Source organism: Pseudophryne corroboree, chromosome 5 (assembly GCF_028390025.1).
Source record: "Pseudophryne corroboree isolate aPseCor3 chromosome 5, aPseCor3.hap2, whole genome shotgun sequence".
Lineage (NCBI taxonomy): Eukaryota > Metazoa > Chordata > Amphibia > Anura > Myobatrachidae > Pseudophryne > Pseudophryne corroboree.
The window spans coordinates 649,726,178-649,749,158 of record NC_086448.1 but is presented as its reverse complement, the minus strand read 5'-3'; the positions used below and the strand labels follow the sequence as shown (position 1 = coordinate 649,749,158).

At 44.0% G+C, this 22,981-nt stretch overlaps 1 protein-coding gene across 3 annotated transcripts in view; it reads left to right on the top strand.

Moving 5' to 3' along the window:
• Nucleotides 1-22,981, top strand: part of GAREM1 (GRB2 associated regulator of MAPK1 subtype 1) — a 269,247-nt gene that overhangs the window by 32,844 nt on the left and 213,422 nt on the right. For 2 of the 3 annotated variants that reach the window (XM_063923663.1, XM_063923662.1), the window contains exon 2: nt 15,759-15,899. In XM_063923663.1, the coding sequence (XP_063779733.1) occupies nt 15,759-15,899 (141 nt within the window). Of the gene's footprint in view, nt 1-15,758; nt 15,900-22,981 lie in introns of those variants that run through there. The other variant, XM_063923665.1, reaches the window with a different exon arrangement.

Genomic DNA, 22,981 nt, shown 5'->3' with positions numbered 1-22,981 from the left:
AACAACTCTCCACCGGGTCGCAACAACGCTTACCCACGGTACAAGTGCTGTCTCGACGGGCGTCTGTGTTGGATATACTATCAGGTCCAGCAGACGTTACCAGGCTGTGGCCGGAGCACGGGGAGAAGATAAAGCATTGGTTCCGCTTAGAAGGGGAATACGGACACAGCCGCAATGTTTTGGAAGGAGACCACCAAACAGTAGCTTGCGCGCCGCCGCCACGGGTGCTCCAGCGCTAGGCCTTAGGGATCATAAGGCACCAGGATTAGTTTGAGGCTGCGATCCCTAGGGTTGATGTCAGCAGTGGGGAGTCAGACGCTCTCCTGGTCACCCCCCCCCCCCCCCCTCCCAGTTCATGACCAGATTCTGCCTGTCTCCCGCCATGAACTGATTGCCTCACGTCCGTCTCAGACGCTACCGCGAGGGGTCTCTGTCTCGGGTGTGTTGTTTTTTTTTGTGCCAATCAGTGACTTTTCCATTTCTGCAATTTGTGTATGTGGAGACAGTGTTATTATGTGGGAAGTCTTAACACTTTATGACCCATTGCATGTTTCCAGTGTATCCCAGTACTGACACTGGTGAAGTCGACGAATGAGGCTCTAAGTAAAACACCCCCCCCCCCCTCCCCATTTTTTTTTTCTAATATTTTCTTATTAAATAATTATCTATGACATTATTCTAATGACATTAAAATATTAAATTAAATAATATTATTAATAAATAAAAATGTAATGCCCATTTAAATGGCCAAATGGTCATAAAGAGTTAAGGGCAGATTTATCAAACCTTTGAACGAGTGAGAAGTCTCCTGTAGCAACTGATCCTTTTTTAGCTATCTAGCACTCTATAAATTGACAGATGGGTAACATCTCCACTTTTTCTCTGGAAGGTTCCCGCATCTTTATCTAGTGATTGTGCAACAAGCAGGGTTTTCCCAACAGTGCAAAGTAACAAGGCTGAAACTGGTGTCAAACACCTCCAGTATGAAGCAAAGTTTCACCATCTATGAAGCTTATGCCACCATTGGATGGAGGTTTCTGAGAGGACTAGCCTAAGGGTTAGCTGTACACTTTATGGTGGAGTTGTCTTGTCATTGGGATCTGGTAATTTTCTGTGAAAGTAACAACTGGCCTCTTGTGAGAGCACAGGATTGTGAAAAATGAATGACATGCTGAGAGTACAGGTGTAAGTTTTGGCACACACCTGAAACCATATGTTTTAATAAATTGAAAAATGCTGGCCTTTTTGATGTTCCAAACATAAGCCCAGCAACTTTCTGCAGATTTTGATATACAGGTTGAGTATCCCTTATCCAAAATGCTTGGGACCAGAGGTATTTTGGATATCGGATTTTTCCGTATTTTGGAATAAATAGATACCATAAAGAGATATCATGGTGATGGGACCTAAGTCTAAGCACAGAATGCATTTATGTTTCATATACACCTTATACACACAGCCTGAAGGTCATTTTAGCCAATATTTTTTATAACTTTGTGCATTAAACAAAGTGTGTCTACATTCACACAATTCATTTATGTTTCATATACACCTTATACACACAGCCTGAAGGTCATTTAATACAATATTATTAATAACTTTGTGTATTAAACAAAGTTTGTGTACATTGAGCCATCAAAAAACAAAGGTTTTACTATCTCACTCTCACTCAAAAAAGTCTGTATTTCGGAATATTCCGTATTTCGGAATACTTGGATATGGGATACTCAACCTGTATAATTATTATTTAAGTTCAAAATATGAGAGGAGTGAAATGTGCCAGAGTCAGTCAGTACTTTGTAACGCCTCCTTTGCCAGAAATAGCAGCTTTCGGATATTTCCTGTAGCCAATATTATTAGCCTCTTTTTATTCTCTGTTCTTGCTGTTGGGATTGTTTCCCAGTCTTTATTGCATAATTACTCAGACCTATTCTTAGGTCCCCTTGTTCTGTAGTGTTTGAGATCTTGCAGCTTTTCCATCATTTCTTATTCTAAAAATAATAAATAGCTGCTACAATTGCGTAACATGTACATGATGATGGTTGAAAGGTTATCAAAAGTAGAAGATGACAAATACAGTTTGAGTATCCCATATCCAAATATTTCCGAAATACAGAATATTCTGAAATACGGAATTTTCTGAGTGAGACTGAGATAGTGAAACCTTTGTTTTCTGATGGCACAATGTACACAAACCTTGTTTAATAAACAAAGTTATTTAAAATAATGTATTAAATGACCTTTAGGCTGTGTGTGTGTGTGTGTGTGTGTGTGTGTGTGTGTGTGTGTGTGTGTGTGTGGTGTATAGGAAACATAAATGACTTGTGTGTATGTACACAAACTTTGTTTAATGCACAGTTATTAAAAATATTGGCTAAAATTACCTACAGGCTGTGTGTACAAGGCGTATATGAAACATAAATGCATTCTGTGCTTAGACTTGGGTCCCATCGCCATGATATCTCATTATGATATGCAGTTATTCCAAAATACGGAAAAATCTGATATCCAAAATACTTCTGGTACCAAGCTTTTTGGATAAGGGATACTCAACCTGTAGTAAAATCAATTAAGCAACAAATGTGTGAATATGTTCATGAAATATGTAAAAAATAAATAAAGTCCTAGGGTTGATATGTTATGGTGCCCAAACTCTAAATTGTGGATGATCTGCTCCATGACTTGGCAAATATACCCTTTTAGAGTTAATGAGCAACGTTCTATATTTGTTTGCAGAAAGATTGTTCAAAGTACTAACTATACCATACTCTCCAGTATTCCTTTTTTCCTATTTTTAAGTAGCATATTTAAATAGTAAAATAAAGATGTTATATTTAAATGTATACCATGTAGATTATGTAGTGCATTGCTGAGCAATGCAATAATTTTTTTTAAATGCTTTTGCACTTGTCCCTTGTCAAGTATATATGAAAGCATTGGGGATTTAAAATAACCCCTTATACCAGGTTATGATACAGATGTAGCCAAGTTACAGTATGATGTATTGAAGCAGCATGTTCCTATAAATTTAAGCTGCTGGTCAGTGTATGACTGCTAATGAAACTGATACTGTGAGTTATTTAAAATGGCAAACTCTTCAATTTTGGTGGTTTTTAATTTTAGGTTCATTGAAAACTCCAGCTAGATGTAGACTTCTAGACAGGTTTTATGGAGTATTGTTTGTTTTTGCAGCCTCTTCTTTATTGAATAGTTTTAAACTCTTTCTGGCTGCATAGTAATTCATGCATGCATTCATTCATTCATTCATTCATTTGATGGACCTATAATTAAGGAGGGAAGCCAACTTCTTTTTCAAGCCTTCAAGGTCACCAACAATGTCAACATATTGATTCTAGTTCTTAAAAGGCACAGAGAAATCAGAGACTTAATTGATAATTTGTCTGTGAAATAGGCTAGACATTTTCTGGAAGGTTGGTGAATCCTCAGTAAAGTGGAATAGCCTCTTGTCAGAGGTGGTTGAGGCTAAGACAGTAGAGCAATTTAAACATGCATAAGGGAAGGCAGTAGAATATCATTGCAGAGACCTAAGGAACAAATAGGGTGGAAGTTGGCAAAAGGATAAATGAAAAAGGGCAGACTAGATGGGCCAAGAGGTTCTTATCTGCCGTCAAATTCTGTGTTTCTATGTAAAAGCTTTTTATTGATGTTCGTCAAAGAAAATACAACTTTACCACATAAACAATTTTACATTGTTCATCCCGCACAAAATATATACAGTATTAGTATTACAGAGAGAATCCCTGGAAGAGACCACGTACAATAGTGCACAATTGATGGCTAGTCTGATGCTCAACAAGACTTTTTTTGCATACATTTATTTCATGTGACGTGTTTATTATTATTGGTTTTATCCTTTATTTATATGGTGCTACATGGGTTCCACAGCACCTAACAAAGTACATGAGCAAAACAAAAAACAGTGACTTAGAGTACAAGACAATTTAGGACAAGAATATAGTTTAACCTTTGCTGCATTAGTGGATATGACACTGAAATATGCATCAGGGTGGCCGAAATCGAGGGCTAGAAAAGGAAAAACGCATGAGAGGAGAAGGTATGAGGGTAGCCATAAGAGGGAAGGATCATGCAGACCAGGGAAATGAATGTTTTGTAGGAGAGGGTGGTTAGCAGTGTCAAAAGCTGCAGAAGGGTCAAGGAGAATAAGCAGGGAGTAGTGGATTTGGCAGCATGGAGGTCATTGCAGCATTTAGTGAAGGCAGTTTCAGTGGAGTGGGGAGGACAGAAGCCAAACTGAAGTGGGTAAAGCAAGGAACGGGAGGAAAGAAAGGCAGTAAGGCAGTTGTAGACGATACACTCAAGGGGGTCAATTCAATTCGATGACTAGTTGCCAATTCCACTAGTTTACTTAAGTTTTGTCAACAATTGTAATTCCCACTAATTCAGTTGTCGCCAATGGGGTCAATTCTATTCTCCGACAGTTGAATAGCGCCGGGAGTTTGCTCCCGGTGCTATTCAATACAGCGACGAGTGACCCTCAATTGTCGGGAATTCTTCTCTCATCCCCGGGGGATGAGAGAAGAAACCCGACAAAAGTGCGGCCGGCGAGTGGCTGATTCTGTCGGGAATCAGCCTCGCGCCGGGGAGTTAAGTCGGAGAATGCCCATTCTCCCAACAATTCAACCTGTTTAGTCGGCGAGAACGGGCCATCGCCGACTTAACTGGAGCTGAATTGAATAGCGTCGGGAGCAAACTCCCGGCGCTATTCGACTGTCAGAGAATAGAATTGACCCCAATGGGACTGTTTAGTTGGATATGTATATACAATTCCTGACAATTTGTTCTCCCTATAGGTTATAATGGTCAGACCAATTCAATGAACTCGCGGGTGGGGAGAGAGTTCGAATTCCCGACAATTTTACAAATTTTTGTTTTGAATTTAATACTAAGCTATTAGAAATGCTGTAAATAGGTCTAATTTTTCAATCCAACACATTTATATTCCCACTGGCTAGTTTAGCAAGTGGTTTGTCCCTCTCCCTTCTTGGTTGTTTCAACTAACACATCTTGCTGCAATAGAGGATTTCATCTGAAGAAGGACAGCATGCACCTGACTGGAGTTTTAAGAGGACGCCGATCAAATCTTATCGTATAGTACGTGATTACACAACTAGGACAGCGATGTGTTTTGTGCCGCAGCGCAGCGCAAACAACATTGCAGAGGGTCAGTTATACTAGGATATAAAAAGGAGATCTAATCCCCAGTGGTATGCCAATCCCACTCTCCTGGTGCTGATACTCAAAATAATCCTAAAGATAAAAATATATATATGTAAAAGGAAATTAGAATTAATAGCAGCGTATGTTTTGAGACTTGGTTAGGGTCTCTAGCATAAACAAAATGAAAAAAATCTATAAAACATCGCGCTATTGGCAATTACCAGTGTACCGATCCACCCATATTGGACCTAACTGGCTTTGGAAAATATCCACTGAGACCTCGCTGCCGCAATGCTGCTAACAGCACCTTTTCTCACTGCCGCTGATCTAGCCGCTCACCCGCCTGTCAGCTCGTCAGCTGAGCATCATCCCGCTACGTTACGCTGGCAGCAGGAGCCTGCAGTGAGCTCACACGGACCTCCGAAATACATCACCCGGGGCGGTGATAGCCTCACCACCGGGAGAGAGGAGACGGCAACACCATCCCAGCGGGAGGAACTGGTGAATTCCCTGACTCCCTTCTGTTCGTGGACACACGTTATACCGCGCCCGGGGCGGTGATAGCCTTACCACCGGGAAAGGAGGGACGATTCTATATGTATATGGGAGCCACAGGCGGTAAATATAATCTTCAGTTCACTTTGAACTATCAATAGCCGGGACGCCAGCATTTAAAGCCAGTAGCTACACTTATGTGGATCATACAAAGGAAACTGCAACAATTGCTGCACATTGTCTCTAAAAAGGACACTCAACTATCTATTTTTATGTTATTGTAGCACACAAATAGAGCGGTTAGAACAGTTATTGCTTACCTTGGAATGTTATGCATATATTAACCACTTGATGCTTATATATATATATATATATATATATATATATGTTTTATATTTTATTCCACTTTGTGGACTATTCTGTTTGAAATAAATGGTATTTTACTATACATAGAGAGTCTCCCGACCTCATTTCTGACAACTTCACAGCCATTTCTTATCTTTTAATAAATATATATATATATATATATATATATATATATATATATATATATATATATTTATATATTTTACTTTTATTTTTATCTTTATTTTTTAGCGCAATGTTTTATAGATTTTTTTTCAGCGGGTAGGTTATGTCAGAGAATGCTGGTTCTCCCTACAAAACAGCAGGTTTAAGTTGCGAGAACTGGCATTCTCTGATTTACGGAGCGCTAAATTGATTAGCTGCAAAGTCCCCTACTGGCACTATTCAATCCGTGCTGAAACTGAATTTACCCCTTCAAAAAACATTTTACTTAATTTAATATTATTTTCAGAATTTTTAAATAAAAAAACTTTTGGACTTGCGGTGCCGTGAAAATTTTTTTGATACTCAGGTGGTGATACAAAAAAGTTTGGAAAACCACTGCACTACACTACGAATTAAAATAAAAAAAACACTTTACTACTGCTGCTACTCTACACCGCTCACCCTGCACACACTACAGTACTGCTGCTAATCTCTACTCCCGGCCCCACCTACAGTACACTACAGCCCCATACACACTGGGAGATTTCCCCAGAGATGTGTGCTGAGTGAGGAGGGGGGTCGCTCATGTCACCCAGCGGCGAAATGAGTGATGTACTAGATTGAGCCTGCATGCATGCTCAATCTAGCACCAGCGATAGTGAAGCTCGGGGCCGCGCATTGCTATCGCTGTGGGGGTACACACAAAGAGAGTCTAGTCAGATTGCTTAGAATTTAAGCATTGATCTTTCTGTGTACCCCCCTTACCTCTCACCCAATACACTACTTCGCTCCCTTCCCTGCATAATCCGTCACTACCCTGCACTGCACCCCCCTCCCCGCACACACTATCTTGCACCCCCATCCCCACAAACACTATACTACAGCCACTACCCTGCACCCCACTCCCCACACCTAGTACACTAGACCAGACAATCGGTTGATCAGCAGTTCATGCTACCATATTAGTAACCTACTCTTAGAGACCCCTGAGTATTTACTATATGAGAACATAAGACATTTGCACAGGGGCAATTCCCAAAGTGAAAAGGGAAAACACATGTGCTTGGACAAATGTACTGCAGGTCAGTATTTTTGTAACTTTGGAAGTAATTTGGAGTTGGGTACATACCCATTTGCATAGTGAAATATCCACATTAGACCTGTGCATGCCTACCTCTCAACCAGCACTTGGGTGTGGAATGGCTGACCGATGGTAAGCATACCGGTAGCGGAATCCCGGCTCTGCGCTCGCCGCGCTGAGGGCTCGGTGGTGCCCTGCGCTCGCCACAGCTTCTATTCCCACTCTATGGGTGTCGTGGACACCCACGAATGGGAATAGACCATGTTGGTCGGCATGCCGACCGTCGGGATAGTGAGGGTGCGGGATGTAGGGGAAGGTCATGTGATTGTCCATCTCCTGACCGCCGGTCACATGAATACATCCCGCCAACACTCCCTTCCCCACACACCGTACACTACCTATTACCCTGCATACACCTCCCCACAAACACTACTGCAGCTACCCTGCACCCTCTCAATGCACACACTACACTACTACACTACCTCTCACTGTACACACCCTCCCCTGCATACTACCGCCGAACAAGTGGATACCTTTAAATACCTGGGTTCAACTATCAACGGTCAACAGATAGCCGCTAGAAGTGACATCACGAGACGCCTATGTTGTGCCACAGCTGCCTTTGCAACTCTGAAAAGAAGCCTCTGGGTCCAAAAGGACATTACCATTGCCACAAAAATTAGGGTATTCAACATATCAGTTAGAACAAATTTACTTTATGGGTCAGAATAATGGCAATACTTAAAAACGACTTAACAAAGCTGGAATGTTAACAAATGAGGTGCTTATGAAATATACTTCAAGAAAAACGAATGGACCGGAGAAATTAAAACATTCAAAAACTATGCAAAGACCAACCCACAGTTGAATCCTATATTAAAAGACAGCGTTTAAAGTGGTTCGGAAATGTCTGCAGAATGGAGCCTAAAAGAATACCATACCAGTGCCTAAATATTCTAACACATGCCCGGAGGAATGGAAAATAGTAAGTGATACACTAAAGAAAACATGGCTAAAGTCGATTGCCCAAGATCTTCAACCATTACACTTCCATATTGATGATGCCAAGCAAGCCGCCCTAAACCAATCCCAGTTATGTGTGATTATTAGAGATTCCCTGCCTTTGGCTGTCACAGTGCCAGCAAGCTTACCCTACTGGTGCCAACGACAATTAAGTCACAATATAAAGCGATGATTGATGTTTTTCCACACTTCCACAGAACAATATACTGCTTCCCGCTGCTGCTACCATTCCTTTCATGTCAGTACCAAAATGGTTGTGGCTTCTACTCCAAAGTCTTGCCTTAACATTGCATTCCTGGGAGTAAAAGGATGGAAAATAAGTCTCCTCCCTGTCCCTTCCCCCGACTTGCATATTTAAGTCAGACTAAATACAATATCCCTCCCTGGAGTGAATTGCAGACTAAAAAAAAACAGAAAAAAACCCACATTCCTGACAATTGAATTCCCGGGAGTTTGCGAATTCCCGGGAGTTTGCAAATTCCTGACAATCATATTTAAGTCAGACTAATTACAATATCCCTCTCTGAATTGAATTGCCGACTAAAAAAAACATTCCTGAAAATCAAATTCCCGTGATGCACGGGAGTTTGTAAAGTCAGGAATTTGAAGATAAACTCTCACTGAATTAAATTGACCCCAAGGAGTTTGGGGGCAAGAAGGAAGAGAGAGATGGGTCAGTAGTTGGAGAGAGTGTTAGGATCGAGAGTAGTTTTTTCTAAGAATAGGGGAGACAAGACATGCTTGAATGCAGAGGGGAAAGTGCCTGATGAGAAGGAGAGGGAAAGGAGGTGGCAGGTTGTTGAGGATCTACTGGGATGTAATGTCCAGACATTTGGAGTCTATTTTGGATGTACAGTGGGTGGCAAAGTCAAGGGCAGAGAGTGAGGAGGGTAGTTGAGTTGGTGGTGGGCCGAGGAGGCAGTTGACAGTAGCAAAGAGATGCTGAGGGTGGAGATGAGTTTCTTAAAATATTACTTTTTAGAGAGGAAAAGGGCGGCACAGTGGGATGAGAGCATAACTGTGAAATGCAGGAAGTCCGCCTTAGAGCATAATTTCCTCAACTGTCACTTGGCGGTACGTGAACATTTTTGCTGCTATCTGGTGAGTTTGGAATGCCAAGGTTGAGATGTTGATCTGCAAGGGTGAATACTAGTCGCCGGAGCAACAGAGTCAAGAGCAGAAGTAAGGGAGGCATTGTATGGAAGCACTTTGAGTCCTGTCGGAGAAAGAGCACTATATACATAAAATTATTATTATTATTATTATTATTATTATTATTATTATGGAGAAGTGGCTTGTTCAGGGAATGAGAGAGAGAAGTGAGTCAAACAGGGAGGATAGGAAACTGCGAAAAAACTAGTATATTCAGTAACTACAGTAATATTGATTTGGATGTCACCCAGCAAATGAAAGCAAAAAAAAAATTAATAGGACGTTTAAAAAATATGAAAAAAAAATAATGTAATGTTCATTGACAATAATATATGCAAATAAGTTAAAATACAAATCAATACTCTGTGGTCAATCCTCCAAGTGGATAAGGTATGCTGAGGATATCTGTGACTTTATTATCTTTCTCAACTGGGCGAACAAGATTTGCGAGATTGCTTCAAAACTCCTATGGATTTCCTTTCACTGACTACTTCCACCGTGTCATGGGCTGGTATCTCCTTGCCACTACCAGGCTCTACCTCTGGTGTAATTTGTTCCAAAATGCTCCTAAACTGCACCTGGAACTGCTTCTCCCGGTCTACCACCGGCGCCTGGAACCACTTGCTACTGACTATGTGTAATCATGTTGCTGCAATACCTCCTGGTTGATTTCAGCTTTTACCTCCCTGCCCTCTTGCCTTGAGACACTGGGCTCAAGGGGATGCGTTTAGCATCCCAATGGATGGGATATGACTGCCGCTGGAACACCGACAATGACATCCTGAAGTATCTGGGTAACTGTTAGGGTTTCGGCAATGGGGGTGGGGGGTAATAGCACTAGCACCTTGTTAAACCTATGGTGAAATATTGCGTGTAATTTTTCACGGACAATTGAATATTTAGCGATAATAGCCACTTTTTAATGTTAAAAGAGATTTTTGCGGCTAATTGAGTTCCCTCCTTAAAGTTCAACCCAATTAACCTCAATATGGCATTTGTGTTGATCTTTTGAATACTGAGGATAGATGATTACCCCGCTCTTCCTCCCCTGTGGTACACACAAAACGACATCATCCATTGCCTTAAAAGTAATATAGCTAGCACACTGTGCTTCCTCTGTGCCTGTGGTTCACAAACTTTTTTTTTTTTTTTTTTGTGATGACGCACCGAAGAGTGAAATCCACATACATGATAACTTCCAACCCAGGAGCTGGCCAAAAACCCAATAGTACACCATAAACACCCTCACCCACCATACCAACACAAAGTCCACACTCCCAATGGGGTTTGATTTGACACACAAACCTCCTCACCCACCTATATGACTAGTGAGTTTGCAGCGACAGTTTGCCTACTCAGTGCAGCTCCGCTCTGACCTAATGGAAGCCTGGGGGTGGTGGATGCTTGCGGTCTCTATGTGACACCAGGTTGGCAGCTGCTTCTTATGCAGTCAGTAGAGTGGGGTGAGAGCGTGAAATCACTCTCTCCACCCCAGATGCTTGTGTCCTGTCAGTGGAGCCAGGGGGTAGAGCGGGAAATCAGTCTCTCCATCCCTAGCTCTGCTGATTGGCTGGACTTTAAAGACCTACTAGCTTTGGGCCCACCTGTGCGGGACACAGTAAGCAGTAAGTTGCGCCAAACACTATGAGAACCCCTGCTCTATTCTAATGACTAAAATATCAAACTCCCCCCCCCCCCCCCCCCCCCAATCGCCTGTCTGCTACTAACTAAATTTTACTAAGGCACACATTGTTCATTTCAAAGAAAGTGCCTTTTCCATTAACATTAAGCCTTTGCTGATCCCAGGATAAAGTCATTGGCATGTCACTTCCTATGTCAGAATGTCCCAAAACCAGTCTATCCGCAAATGACAGATTTATAAATAAAATGCACTAAAATACATGTCTACAGGTGCACACAGTGCCAGAGCGAAAATGTCCTTTGCTGTGCAGCACTGAAATATAACTTAAAGTACCACATACTTAAACACAGTATGTATAAGTTATTTATCCAGTCCACATTAGACACACGGCATCCGCATTTCCCCTTGCTGGCGTTTCAGCTGCAAGTTTATGTAGTGGTGGCCATCTTGGCTGCATGGCTCGTGTTACCTGACACAGTGTAACAAATTTCACAGTGATCATTCTTGCTTTTTACACCAGATTTACAGAGATGCAAGGTCCATTAATGTTCTTTAAATAGTGCAGTCTTTTTTTTAAATTATGTACAGTATTCTGAATGCAAAGTATTAACGCTCTTTGCCCTCATACCGTAACATTGATTCACATAGATGATCGTTTGGGGCTGATGCGGAGTCATCTGCAGTGGCCCCTTTAAAACGCAAGTGTAAAATGCATTCACCAAGAGGGATGCAATGGATGACACTCAAGGTTGTTGGGTACCGGCATCTTTTTCTCCTAGACACTGAAAGATCTGTCATTGCTGATTTATTGTAACACTCCTGCATGAAGCTTGTATCACCAGACTTCAGATAGATCGTTGTCATGTAGGAGAACCAGTTGCCCTGCAGCACTTATGTAGTCTCCACTTATCTGTTTGTTATTTCTATTCTGGTACAATACTTTCCTGCACTTGGTTGTTGAAAGTACAGTATGCATGGTTATCCTGTACCTATTTCTAATTAAAGATTATAGCACGAGCTCGGCAGACGTGCTGCCTGGCTGCTAATCCAAGCCCCCTGGCATATTTTGTGTGTTTGCAAATTGAACAGTAAAGAACTGTAGTTAATAAATGAGTACACATAGGCTTTTGGCCTCTGGTTGGGTTCATAAGTGAAGCATTATGTCCAGTGTTTCTTAATACGTAATCCTTTTCTGGGAGCTCATGCATCAAAGTACTTCTAAATATTTTACTCTGTTGTTGTTTAACATAATTACTTTAATTACATAATTACATATTCTACTATACATAATAGAAGTAAGTGGCTCTACTGTTTAATGTATGCTTTATGCCACGGCCAGGTTAGGGAATCTCTGTGATTCTTCTGCTTGCAGCCACAGGGCATGGTGCATGAGAGTTTTTGGCACATTGCCTACCATAGCCCAGGCAGACACACTAATTGTGGACTGGTGGTGTTAGAGGGGCAGGCACAGCGATGACGGTTCTCACGTGATAATGCTTTGTGGCTGCATGTAACGTGATACAGAGCGCAGTTCAGTCCTTAATGGCTATGTGGCCTATAGGTTGTAAACTTTGCTTAATGCCTAGTCTTATTTTATTACTATGTAAGTTCACAGTTGTAATGTGGAGTATGCTGGTGCAAGAGAAATGTTACTAAGTTTATATTGTGCTCCAAAACTGTGTATTGTCTCCTTTTTTCATTGAAGAACGTTTTCTACAAATATGTAATTGCAGATCTCTACATTTATCTGACAAAATATGTAAACAATTGGGCCGCCACAAAAGAGGACCCAGTAGGTTTAGCTGAGCACATCAGAGCATTCTGGGTAGGATGTACAGGTTGAGTATCCCATATCCAAATATTCCGAAATACGGAATATTCCGAAATACGGACTTTTTTGAGTGAGAGTGAGATAGTGAAATCTTTGTTTTCTGTGGCTCAATGTACACAAACTTTGTTTAATACACAAAGTTATTAAAAATATTGTATTAAATGACCTTCAGGCTGTGTGTATAAGGTGTATATAAAACATAAATGAATTGTGTGAATGTACACACACTTTGTTTAATGCACAAAGTTATTAAAAATATTGGCTAAATTGAATCAGGCTGTGTGTATAAGGTGTATATGTAACATAAATGCATTCTGTGCTTAGACTTGGGTCCCATCACCATGATATCTCATTATGGTATGCAATTATTCCAAAATACGGAAAAATACGATATCCAAAATACCTCTGGTCCCAAGCGTTTTGTATAAGGGATACTCAACCTGTACTAACTTTGCGGTGTACATCCTGCCACACATCTCCGATAATCGCACTGATACCAATCGCATATGCACTAACGTATCAAATTGGTATTGCAAAGGACAGTTCTTCTGATGAGAGCTGTCCTTCGCAATGTGCTCCCATCCCTGGACTTCTGGGTTTATGGCCTGGGAGTCCATCTGTGTATGCGCAGCAGCCACGGAGCATGGTGGGAGGGACAGCATCCCTCTGACAGCGTCCGATATGAAGAGAAGCCCATATGCTTTTATAGGGTAACGCCAGCTTTTGCTGATTTTTTTTTTTTTGTTTGCTGATTTTTACTATTTGAAATTTAGACAATACAACACAACACAACACAGAATTCCGCACATAATGGACCAGTATATGAGATTTACATTCTGTATGATAATAGAAATGCAGAGATCTCAGTTACATATAACTGATATGGTGGTCCAAACTTCATGATAGTAATACCCACTTAAGCACATACATTTGCTCAGGGCCGGACTGGGACTAAAAATAGGCCCTGGCATTTTTGAAGCACACAGGCCCACCTCTGTGACTCCTCCCCTTACTATTCCTGACTCCTCCCACTTATTAGTCTATGTTCTTACAAATATAATTAATATTCTAACAACATACAGGCGTACATCATTCTCTATTAAAATATACACAACCAGTGGTTGAAGTGGAAATTTTAAAGTGGGGGTATGGAAATGTGAGGTTTGTAATTAGGCGCGCGCGCTCCGGAAAAGGGGGCGTGGCCACTCAAAGGGGGCGTGACCTTCAGTGTAGTTTACCACACCATACACCCCTTATACGCATTATGCACCACAATAGTAGGACCCCTTATACTATCTAGTATTGCTGCCCCTTTCACATTATACCACACAGTATGAGCCAAAATTCACATTACAGCACCCGGTATGAGCCGAAATTTACATTATATGCCCCCGATAGTGCAGTGCCAGGTATACAAATGCCCCCACAGTGCCAGGTATACAAATGCCCCCACAGTGCCAGGTATACAAATGCCCCCACAGTGCCAGGTATACAGATGCCCCCACAGTGCCAGGTATACAGATGCCCCCACAGTGCCAGGTATACAGATGCCCCCACAGTGTCAGGTAAACAATTGCCCCCACAGTGCCAGGTAAACAATTGCCCCCACAGTGCCAGGTATACAAATGCCCCCACAGTGCCAGTTCCACAAATGCCCCCACAGTGCCAGGTATACAGATGCCCCCACAGTGCCAGGTATACAGATGCCCCCACAGTGCCATGTATACAGATGCCCCCACAGTGCCAGGTAAACAATTGCCCCCACAGTGCCAGGTATACAAATGCCCCACAGTGCCAGCCAATTGCCCCCACAGTGCCAGGTATACAATTGCCCCCACAGCAGCCAGTGCTGCAGCTGCTTACCGCTGCTGCACTCCTCCTCCGGGCTGTGAGAGACGGGGGTGAGAGTGCCGGGCGCCCGCCAGCGCGGCTGTGTCTGGCGCGGCAGCGTATAGCGTTCAAACCAGCCGCCGGTTCGTGAGCCAATCAGAGCTCGCGGACCGGCGGCTTCTGATTGGCTGCCGGTCCGCGAGCTTTGATTGGCTCACGAACCGGCGGCTGCTTTGAAGTCCGCTATACGTGCCGCGCCAGACACAGCCGTGCTGGCGTGCGCCCGGCGCTCTCACCCCCGTCCCTCACAGCTCTCCAATCCTGACAGCTGAGACGCGCTGCCGCCGGACTGAGCGGCAGCGCGTCTCAGTGAACGCTGGACCGGCCCACGTGGCCATCGGCCCTGCATTTGCTTGATGCATGATAATAGCATATACATTTAAATATTTCTATATTGAGAGCTAACTCACCTGGAGGCAACCGAAGAGCCTCTACATGGCACTACAAGAACCAGCATGCCCTCCAACTACTGATCCCATGCATGCCTTTCAGAACAGTAATGCACAAACATGGAAAGTTGCTCAAATCGGTTTATTTTGATGATCCATTATAGCGTACCAGCATAGCTCTAGTCATACGATAGGATGTAATGCCATGGTTTTGCCTTGTAAGTGATTGCCCCTTTAAAAAAAACATCAGAGGTCAGCTGTCATCCCGCACCTCCAGCGATCTTGGATGCCATTACATCCCGGCACTTGTTTGTTTTTTTTGTATGCATAATGTTTGTGAATTAATACGTTTGTGTATATTTGACTCAAGCTGACAACATAACATAGCTGAAAATATGTAAGTTATCCTTTTAAATATTGATTTATCCTGTATGACCAAGAATTTGGTGTAACTGCCATTGCTGTGAATTGCCTTTCAAAGTTAGGATACCGTCTGTCTGGTACAGTTTTGCATGTTTATAAATGAGCTGTGTTTCATATTTTTAGGGGAGAACATTGAAGAACTGCGGGAGAATGACTATCTCCTGATACACTCATGTCGGCAGTGGACCACAATCACCGCTCACAGTTTGGAAGAGGGACATTATGTCATAGGCCCGAAGATTGAGATTCCTGTGCACTATGGAGGTATAACTTCAAAATGTCAATATTTGTTTTCTACCTGAAAGAGCCCTTACACCTAGCGATGCAGGTGATGCAGCAATTTATGGTCTGGTCCATTATATTCATGTGAATACAAGTTAACCGTTCACACTGTGGTGTGCAGCTATCAGGCAGTCAGTGTGGATAGAAAATGGTTGTGATATTGGTTTATAAACTGATCAGATGCTATAGATGGTCTGTAGATCATTAGATCGACAATGTTTAGGTCGACCACTATAGGTTGACAGGGTTTCTAGGTCGACATGTGCTAGGTCAAAAGGTCGACATGATTTTTATTTTATTTTTGGTGTCGTTTTCTTCGTAGAGTGCCCGGGAACCCCAATTAGTGCACCGTGGCCCCTCGCATGGCTTGCTTCGCTCGCCATGCTTCAGGCAAGGTGCCCCGCTCCGCTACCGTTCCAATTGTAGCCACGTGGATCGTTAAGAATGAAAGTTCAAAAAAAGAAGAAAAATTTTGAAAGTTATGTCGACCTTTTGACCTGTCGACCTAGCACATGCCGACCTAGAAACCCTGTCGACCTTCCAACCCTGTTGACCTAGTGACTATCGACCTATAGTGGTCGACCTAAACATTGTCGACCTAAACATTGTCGACCTAGCCAGTGTCTATCTCCAGACCGGATCCCCTGCAGATCACATTACTATTGACCTTATTGTGTGTGCTCATCTTTCAACCATATTGACTGCACCAGTGCTGCTGCAAGTGATCTAACTGCTCAACCTTTGTGAGCAGCAGAGCCAGCCCATGTGTGGTCAGCATAAGCACTGGTAAAGTTACTTAAAGCATGTGGGTGCAGTCAATAAGTGCACGTTCCTGCAGCCAGCTTCTCCCCAGCTGCTGCGATTGGCATTACTGATATGTATTTTATAAACTGAAGAACCACATTAGTCAAAAATCTCTCTTTGTATATAGCTATGGGGGATGTGATTTTTCCATGCACTCCCATAGGCAACTTGTAGGTAAACACATGATGTTGCATGATGTGACATCTTTCAAAATTGTGTTGCCCACAAGTGTCTATCGAAACTGAAGAGAGTAATGGTGCTGTACCTCTGTATGAGCCCCATTGGTTTTTAGTTGCATGCTGTGTGTTTGTCCTGGGATTGAACACATTGGTCACAAATTATCCAGGGCTTCAATTTTAATGTATGGGGGAAATTTCTTCATTTAATTTAAGCAAAATAAACAAATGATGGATTTTATTTTAGTACTAGTTACCGGCCCGTCAAAATGATGGAACAACATAACAGTAAAGTCAGCGCCTAAACCGGAGCAACACTTGAATTGCTCTGTCAGGCACCATCTAATAGCCGCCGGCTTGCAATACACTTGAATTCCCCCTATAGAGGTGAGGAACAGTGTTAGTCTTTTATTATATAGGATTCTGTGTTGATTTGTAATGCCTTTTTCCACTGTAGCTCAGTAGCTTTCAATTCTAGTCCTCAAATACTCACACTGGCAATGTTTTTAGGATTTCTTAAATCATGCACATGTGAGTTAATCTGGGTCAGTATCCTACACAGATAGAAATCCTGAAAACATGACCTGTGGTTGGTTACTTAAGGATCTCCTCCTCCCTCTCTTTTCTGCGTTTTTCTGTACACTGGACCTGATTCAGAGTTGAGAGCTAATAAAACACGAGCAAACAGGGAGCACTTTGCCCTTGGAACAAAGCATTTTTTACCATACAAGGGGTGCAAATTCATTCATTGTTTAGTATGCAGGGAGAGCACTGACTGTATATTCATGCAACATACTAATTTTGGCCAGCTTTTTTTTTTTTTACACTGAACTATAGAATCAAGCTAGGACACATCCCTTCCCAACTGCCCCACTGCAGTGCAACATGGTTATTCCAAAATGCAAATTGCTTTTCTCTGACGTCCTAGTGGATGCTGGGACTCCGTAAGGACCATGGGGAATAGCGGCTCCGCAGGAGACAGGGCACAAAATAAAAGCTTAAGGATCAGGTGGTGTGCACTGGCTCCTCCCCCTATGACCCTCCTCCAAGCCTCAGTTAGATTTTTGTGCCCGGCCGAGAAGGGTGCAATCTAGGTGGCTCTCCTGAGCTGCTTAGAATAAAAGTTTAGTTAGGTTTTTTTTTATTTTCAGTGAGTCCTGCTGGCAACAGGCTCACTGCATCGTGGGACTAAGGGGAGAAGAAACGGACTCACCTGAGTGCAGAGTGGATCGGGTTTCTTAGGCTACTGGACACTAGCTCCAGAGGGACGATCACAGGTTCAGCCTGGATGGGTCACCGGAGCCGCGCCGCCGTCCCCCTTACAGAGCCAGAAGAGACGAAGAGGTCCGGTGAAATCGGCGGCAGAAGACATCCTGTCTTCAGACTAAGGTAGCGCACAGCACCGCAGCTGTGCGCCATTGCTCTCAGCACACTTCACACTCCGGTCACTGAGGGTGCAGGGCGCTGGGGGGGGAGCGCCCTGAGACGCAATATAACAGAATACCTTAGGTGGCAAAACAGAATACATCACATATAGCTCCTGGGCTATATGGATGTATTTTAATCCCCTGCCATTTTACACAAAAAAGCGGGAGATAAGGACGTCGTGAAGGGGCGGAGCCTATCTCCTCAGCACACAAGCGCCATTTTCCCTCACAGCTCCGCTGGAAGGACGGCTCCCTGACTCTCCCCTGCAGTCCTGCTTCAGAATCAGGGTAAAAAAGAGAAGGGGGGGCATTTTTGGCAGCAAATAACGATAATAACAGCAGCTATAAGGGAATAACACTTATATAAGGTTATCCCTGTGTATATATATATATATATAGCGCTGGGTGTGTGCTGGCAGACTCTCCCTCTGTCTCTCCAAAGGGCTAAGTGGGGTCCTGTCCTCTATCAGAGCATTCCCGGTGTGTGTGCTGTGTGTCGGTACGCGTGTGTCGACATGTATGAGGAGGAAAATTATGTGGAGGCGGAGCAGTTGCCTGTGTTGGTGATGTCACCCCCTAGGGAGTCGACACCTGACTGGATGATTGTATTTAAACAATTAAGTGATAATGTCAGCAATTTGCAAAAAACTGTTGACGACATGAGACAGCCGGCAAATCAATTAGTGCCTGTCCAGGCGTCTCAGACACCGTCAGGGGCGCTAAAACGCCCGTTACCTCAGTGGGTCGACACAGACCCTGACACAGATACTGAGTCTAGTGTCGACGGTGACGAGACAAACGTAATGTCCAGTAGGGCCACACGTTACATGATCACGGCAATGAAAGAGGCATTGAACCTTTCTGACACTACAAGTACCACAAAGAAGGGTATTATGTGGGGTGAGAAAAAACTACCAATATTTTTTCCTGAGTCAGAGGAAATAAATGAGGTGTGTGAAAAAGCGTGGGTTTCCCCCGATAAAAAACAGCTAATTTCTAAAAAATTATTAGCATTATATCCTTTCCCGCCAGAGGTTAGGGCGCGTTGGGAAACACCCCCTAGGGTAGATAAGGCGCTCACACGTTTATCAAAACAAGTAGCGTTACCGTCTCCTGATACGGCTACCCTAAAAGAACCAGCTGATAGAAGGCTGGAAAATATCCTAAAAAGTATATACACACATACTGGTGTTATACTGCGACCAGCAATCGCCTCAGCCTGGATGTGCAGTGCTGGAGTCGCATGGTCGGATTCCCTGACCGAGAATATTGATACCCTGGATAGGGACAATATTTTGTTAACTATAGAACATTTAAAGGATGCATTACTATATATGCGTGATGCACAGAGGGATATTTGCACCCTGGCATCAAGAGTAAGTGCTATGTCCATCTCTGCCAGAAGAGCGTTATGGACGCGACAGTGGTCAGGGGATGCGGATTCCAAACGGCACATGGAAGTATTGCCGTATAAAGGGGAGGAGTTATTTGGGGCTGGTCTATCGGACCTGGTGGCCACGGCAACGGCTGGAAAATCCACCTTTTTACCCCAGGTCACTCCACATCAGCAGAAAAAGACACCGTCTTTTCAAACTCAGTCCTTTCGTTCCCATAAGTACAAGCGAGCAAAAGGCCACTCTTTTCTGCCCCGGGGCAGAGGAAGAGGAAAAAGACTGCACCATGCAGCCGCTTCACAGGAGCAGAAGCCCTCCCCTGCTTCTGCCAAGTCTTCAGCATGACGCTGGGGCTTTACAAGCAGACTCAGATATGGTGGGGGCCCGTCTCAAGAATTTCAACGCGCAGTGGGCTCACTCGCAAGTGGATCCCTGGATTCTACAGGTAGTATCGCAGGGGTACAAACTGGAATTCGAGGCGTTTCCCCCTCGTCGTTTCCTGAAGTCTGCTTTACCAAAGTCTCCCTCCGACAGGGAGGCAGTTTTGGAAGCCATTCACAAGCTGTATTCCCAGCAGGTGATAATCAAGGTACCCCTCCTGCAACAAGGAAAGGGGTATTATTCCACGCTGTTTGTGGTACCGAAGCCGGACGGCTCGGTGAGACCAATTTTAAATCTGAAATCCTTGAACACTTACATAAAAAGGTTCAAATTCAAGATGGAGTCACTCAGAGCAGTGATAGCAAACCTGGAAGAAGGGGACTATATGGTGTCTCTGGACATCAAAGATGCTTATCTCCACGTCCCGATATACCCTTCTCACCAAGGGTACCTCAGGTTTGTAGTACAAAACTGTCATTATCAGTTTCAGACGCTGCCGTTTGGATTGTCCACGGCACCTCGGATCTTTACCAAGGTAATGGCCGAAATGATGATTCTTCTACGAAGAAAAGGCATTTTAATTATCCCTTACTTGGACGATCTCCTGATAAGGGCAAGATCCAGGGAACAGTTAGAAGTCGGAGTAGCACTATCTCAGGTAGTGTTACGTCAGCACGGGTGGATTCTAAATATTCCAAAATCGCAGCTGATTCCAACGACACGTCTACTGTTCCTAGGAATGATTCTGGACACAGTCCAGAAGAAGGTGTTTCTCCCGGAGGAGAAGGCCAGGGAGTTATCCGAGCTAGTCAGGAACCTCCTAAAACCAGGACAGGTCTCAGTGCATCAGTGCACGAGGGTCCTGGGGAAAATGGTGGCTTCTTACGAAGCGATTCCATTCGGAAGATTCCATGCAAGAACGTTTCAGTGGGATCTACTGGACAAATGGTCCGGATCGCATCTGCAGATGCATCAGCGGATAACCCTGTCGCCAAGGACAAGGGTGTCTCTCCTGTGGTGGCTGCAGAGTGCTCATCTACTAGAGGGCCGCAGATTTGGCATTCAGGATTGGATCCTGGTAACCACGGATGCCAGCCTGAGAGGCTGGGGAGCAGTCACACAGGGAAGGAATTTCCAGGGCCTGTGGTCAAGCTTGGAAACGTCTCTTCATATAAACATTCTGGAACTAAGGGCCATTTACAATGCCCTAAGTCAAGCAAAACCTCTGCTTCAGGGTCAGGCGGTGTTGATCCAATCGGACAACATCACGTCAGTCGCCCACGTAAACAGACAGGGCGGCACGAGAAGCAGGAGGGCAATGGCAGAAGCTGCAAGGATTCTTCGCTGGGCGGAAAATCATGTGATAGCACTGTCAGCAGTATTCATTCCGGGAGTGGACAACTGGGAAGCAGACTTCCTCAGCAGACACGACCTTCACCCGGGAGAGTGGGGACTTCACCCAGAAGTCTTCCACCTGATTGTAAACCGTTGGGAAAAACCAAAGGTGGACATGATGGCGTCACGTCTAAACAAAAAACTGGACAGATATTGCGCCAGGTCAAGGGACCCTCAGGCAATAGCAGTGGACGCTCTGGTAACGCCGTGGGTGTACCAGTCAGTGTATGTGTTCCCTCCTCTGCCTCTCATACCAAAAGTACTGAGAATCATAAGAAGGAGAGGAGTAAGAACTATACTCGTGGTTCCGGATTGGCCAAGACGGACTTGGTACCCGGAACTTCAAGAGATGCTCACGGACGAACCGTGGCCTCTACCTCTAAGAAAGGACCTGCTACTGCAGGGGCCTTGTCTGTTCCAGGACTTACCGCGGCTGCGTTTGACGGCATGGCGGTTGAACGCCGGATCCTGAGGGAAAAAGGCATTCCAGAAGAAGTCATCCCTACTCTGGTCAAAGCCAGGAAGGACGTAACCGCAAAACATTATCACCGCATTTGGCGTAAATATGTTGCGTGGTGTGAGGCCAAGAAGGCCCCTACAGAGGAATTTCAACTGGGTCGTTTCCTTCATTTCCTGCAAACAGGACTGTCTATGGGCCTAAAATTAGGGTCCATTAAGGTTCAAATTTCGGCCCTGTCGATTTTCTTCCAGAAAGAACTGGCTTCAGTACCTGAAGTTCAGACATTTGTAAAAGGGGTGCTGCACATACAGCCTCCTTTTGTGCCTCCAGTGGCACCTTGGGATCTCAATGTGGTGTTGAGTTTTCTAAAGTCACATTGGTTTGAACCACTTTCCACTGTGGACTTAAAATATCTCACATGGAAGGTGTCGATGCTGTTAGCCTTGGCTTCAGCCAGGCGTGTGTCAGAATTGGCGGCTTTATCATATAAAAGCCCTTACTTAATTTTTCATTCTGACAGGGCGGAATTGAGGACTCGTCCTCAATTTCTACCTAAGGTGGTTTCTGCATTTCACATGAACCAACCTATTGTGGTACCTGCGGCTACCAGGGACTTAGAGGACTCTAAGTTGCTTGACGTTGTCAGGGCCTTGAAAATATATGTTTCCAGGACGGCTGGAGTCAGAAAATCTGACTCGCTGTTTATCCTGTATGCACCCAACAAGCTGGGTGCTCCTGCTTCTAAGCAGACGATTGCTCGTTGGATTTGTAGTACAATTCAGCTTGCACATTCTGTGGCAGGATTGCCACAGCCAAAATCAGTAAAAGCCCATTCCACAAGGAAAGTGGGCTCATCTTGGGCGGCTGCCCGAGGGGTCTCGGCTTTACAACTTTGCCGAGCAGCTACTTGGTCAGGGGCAAACACGTTTGCTAAATTCTACAAATTTGATACCCTGGCTGAGGAGGACCTGGAGTTCTCTCATTCGGTGCTGCAGAGTCATCCGCACTCTCCCGCCCGTTTGGGAGC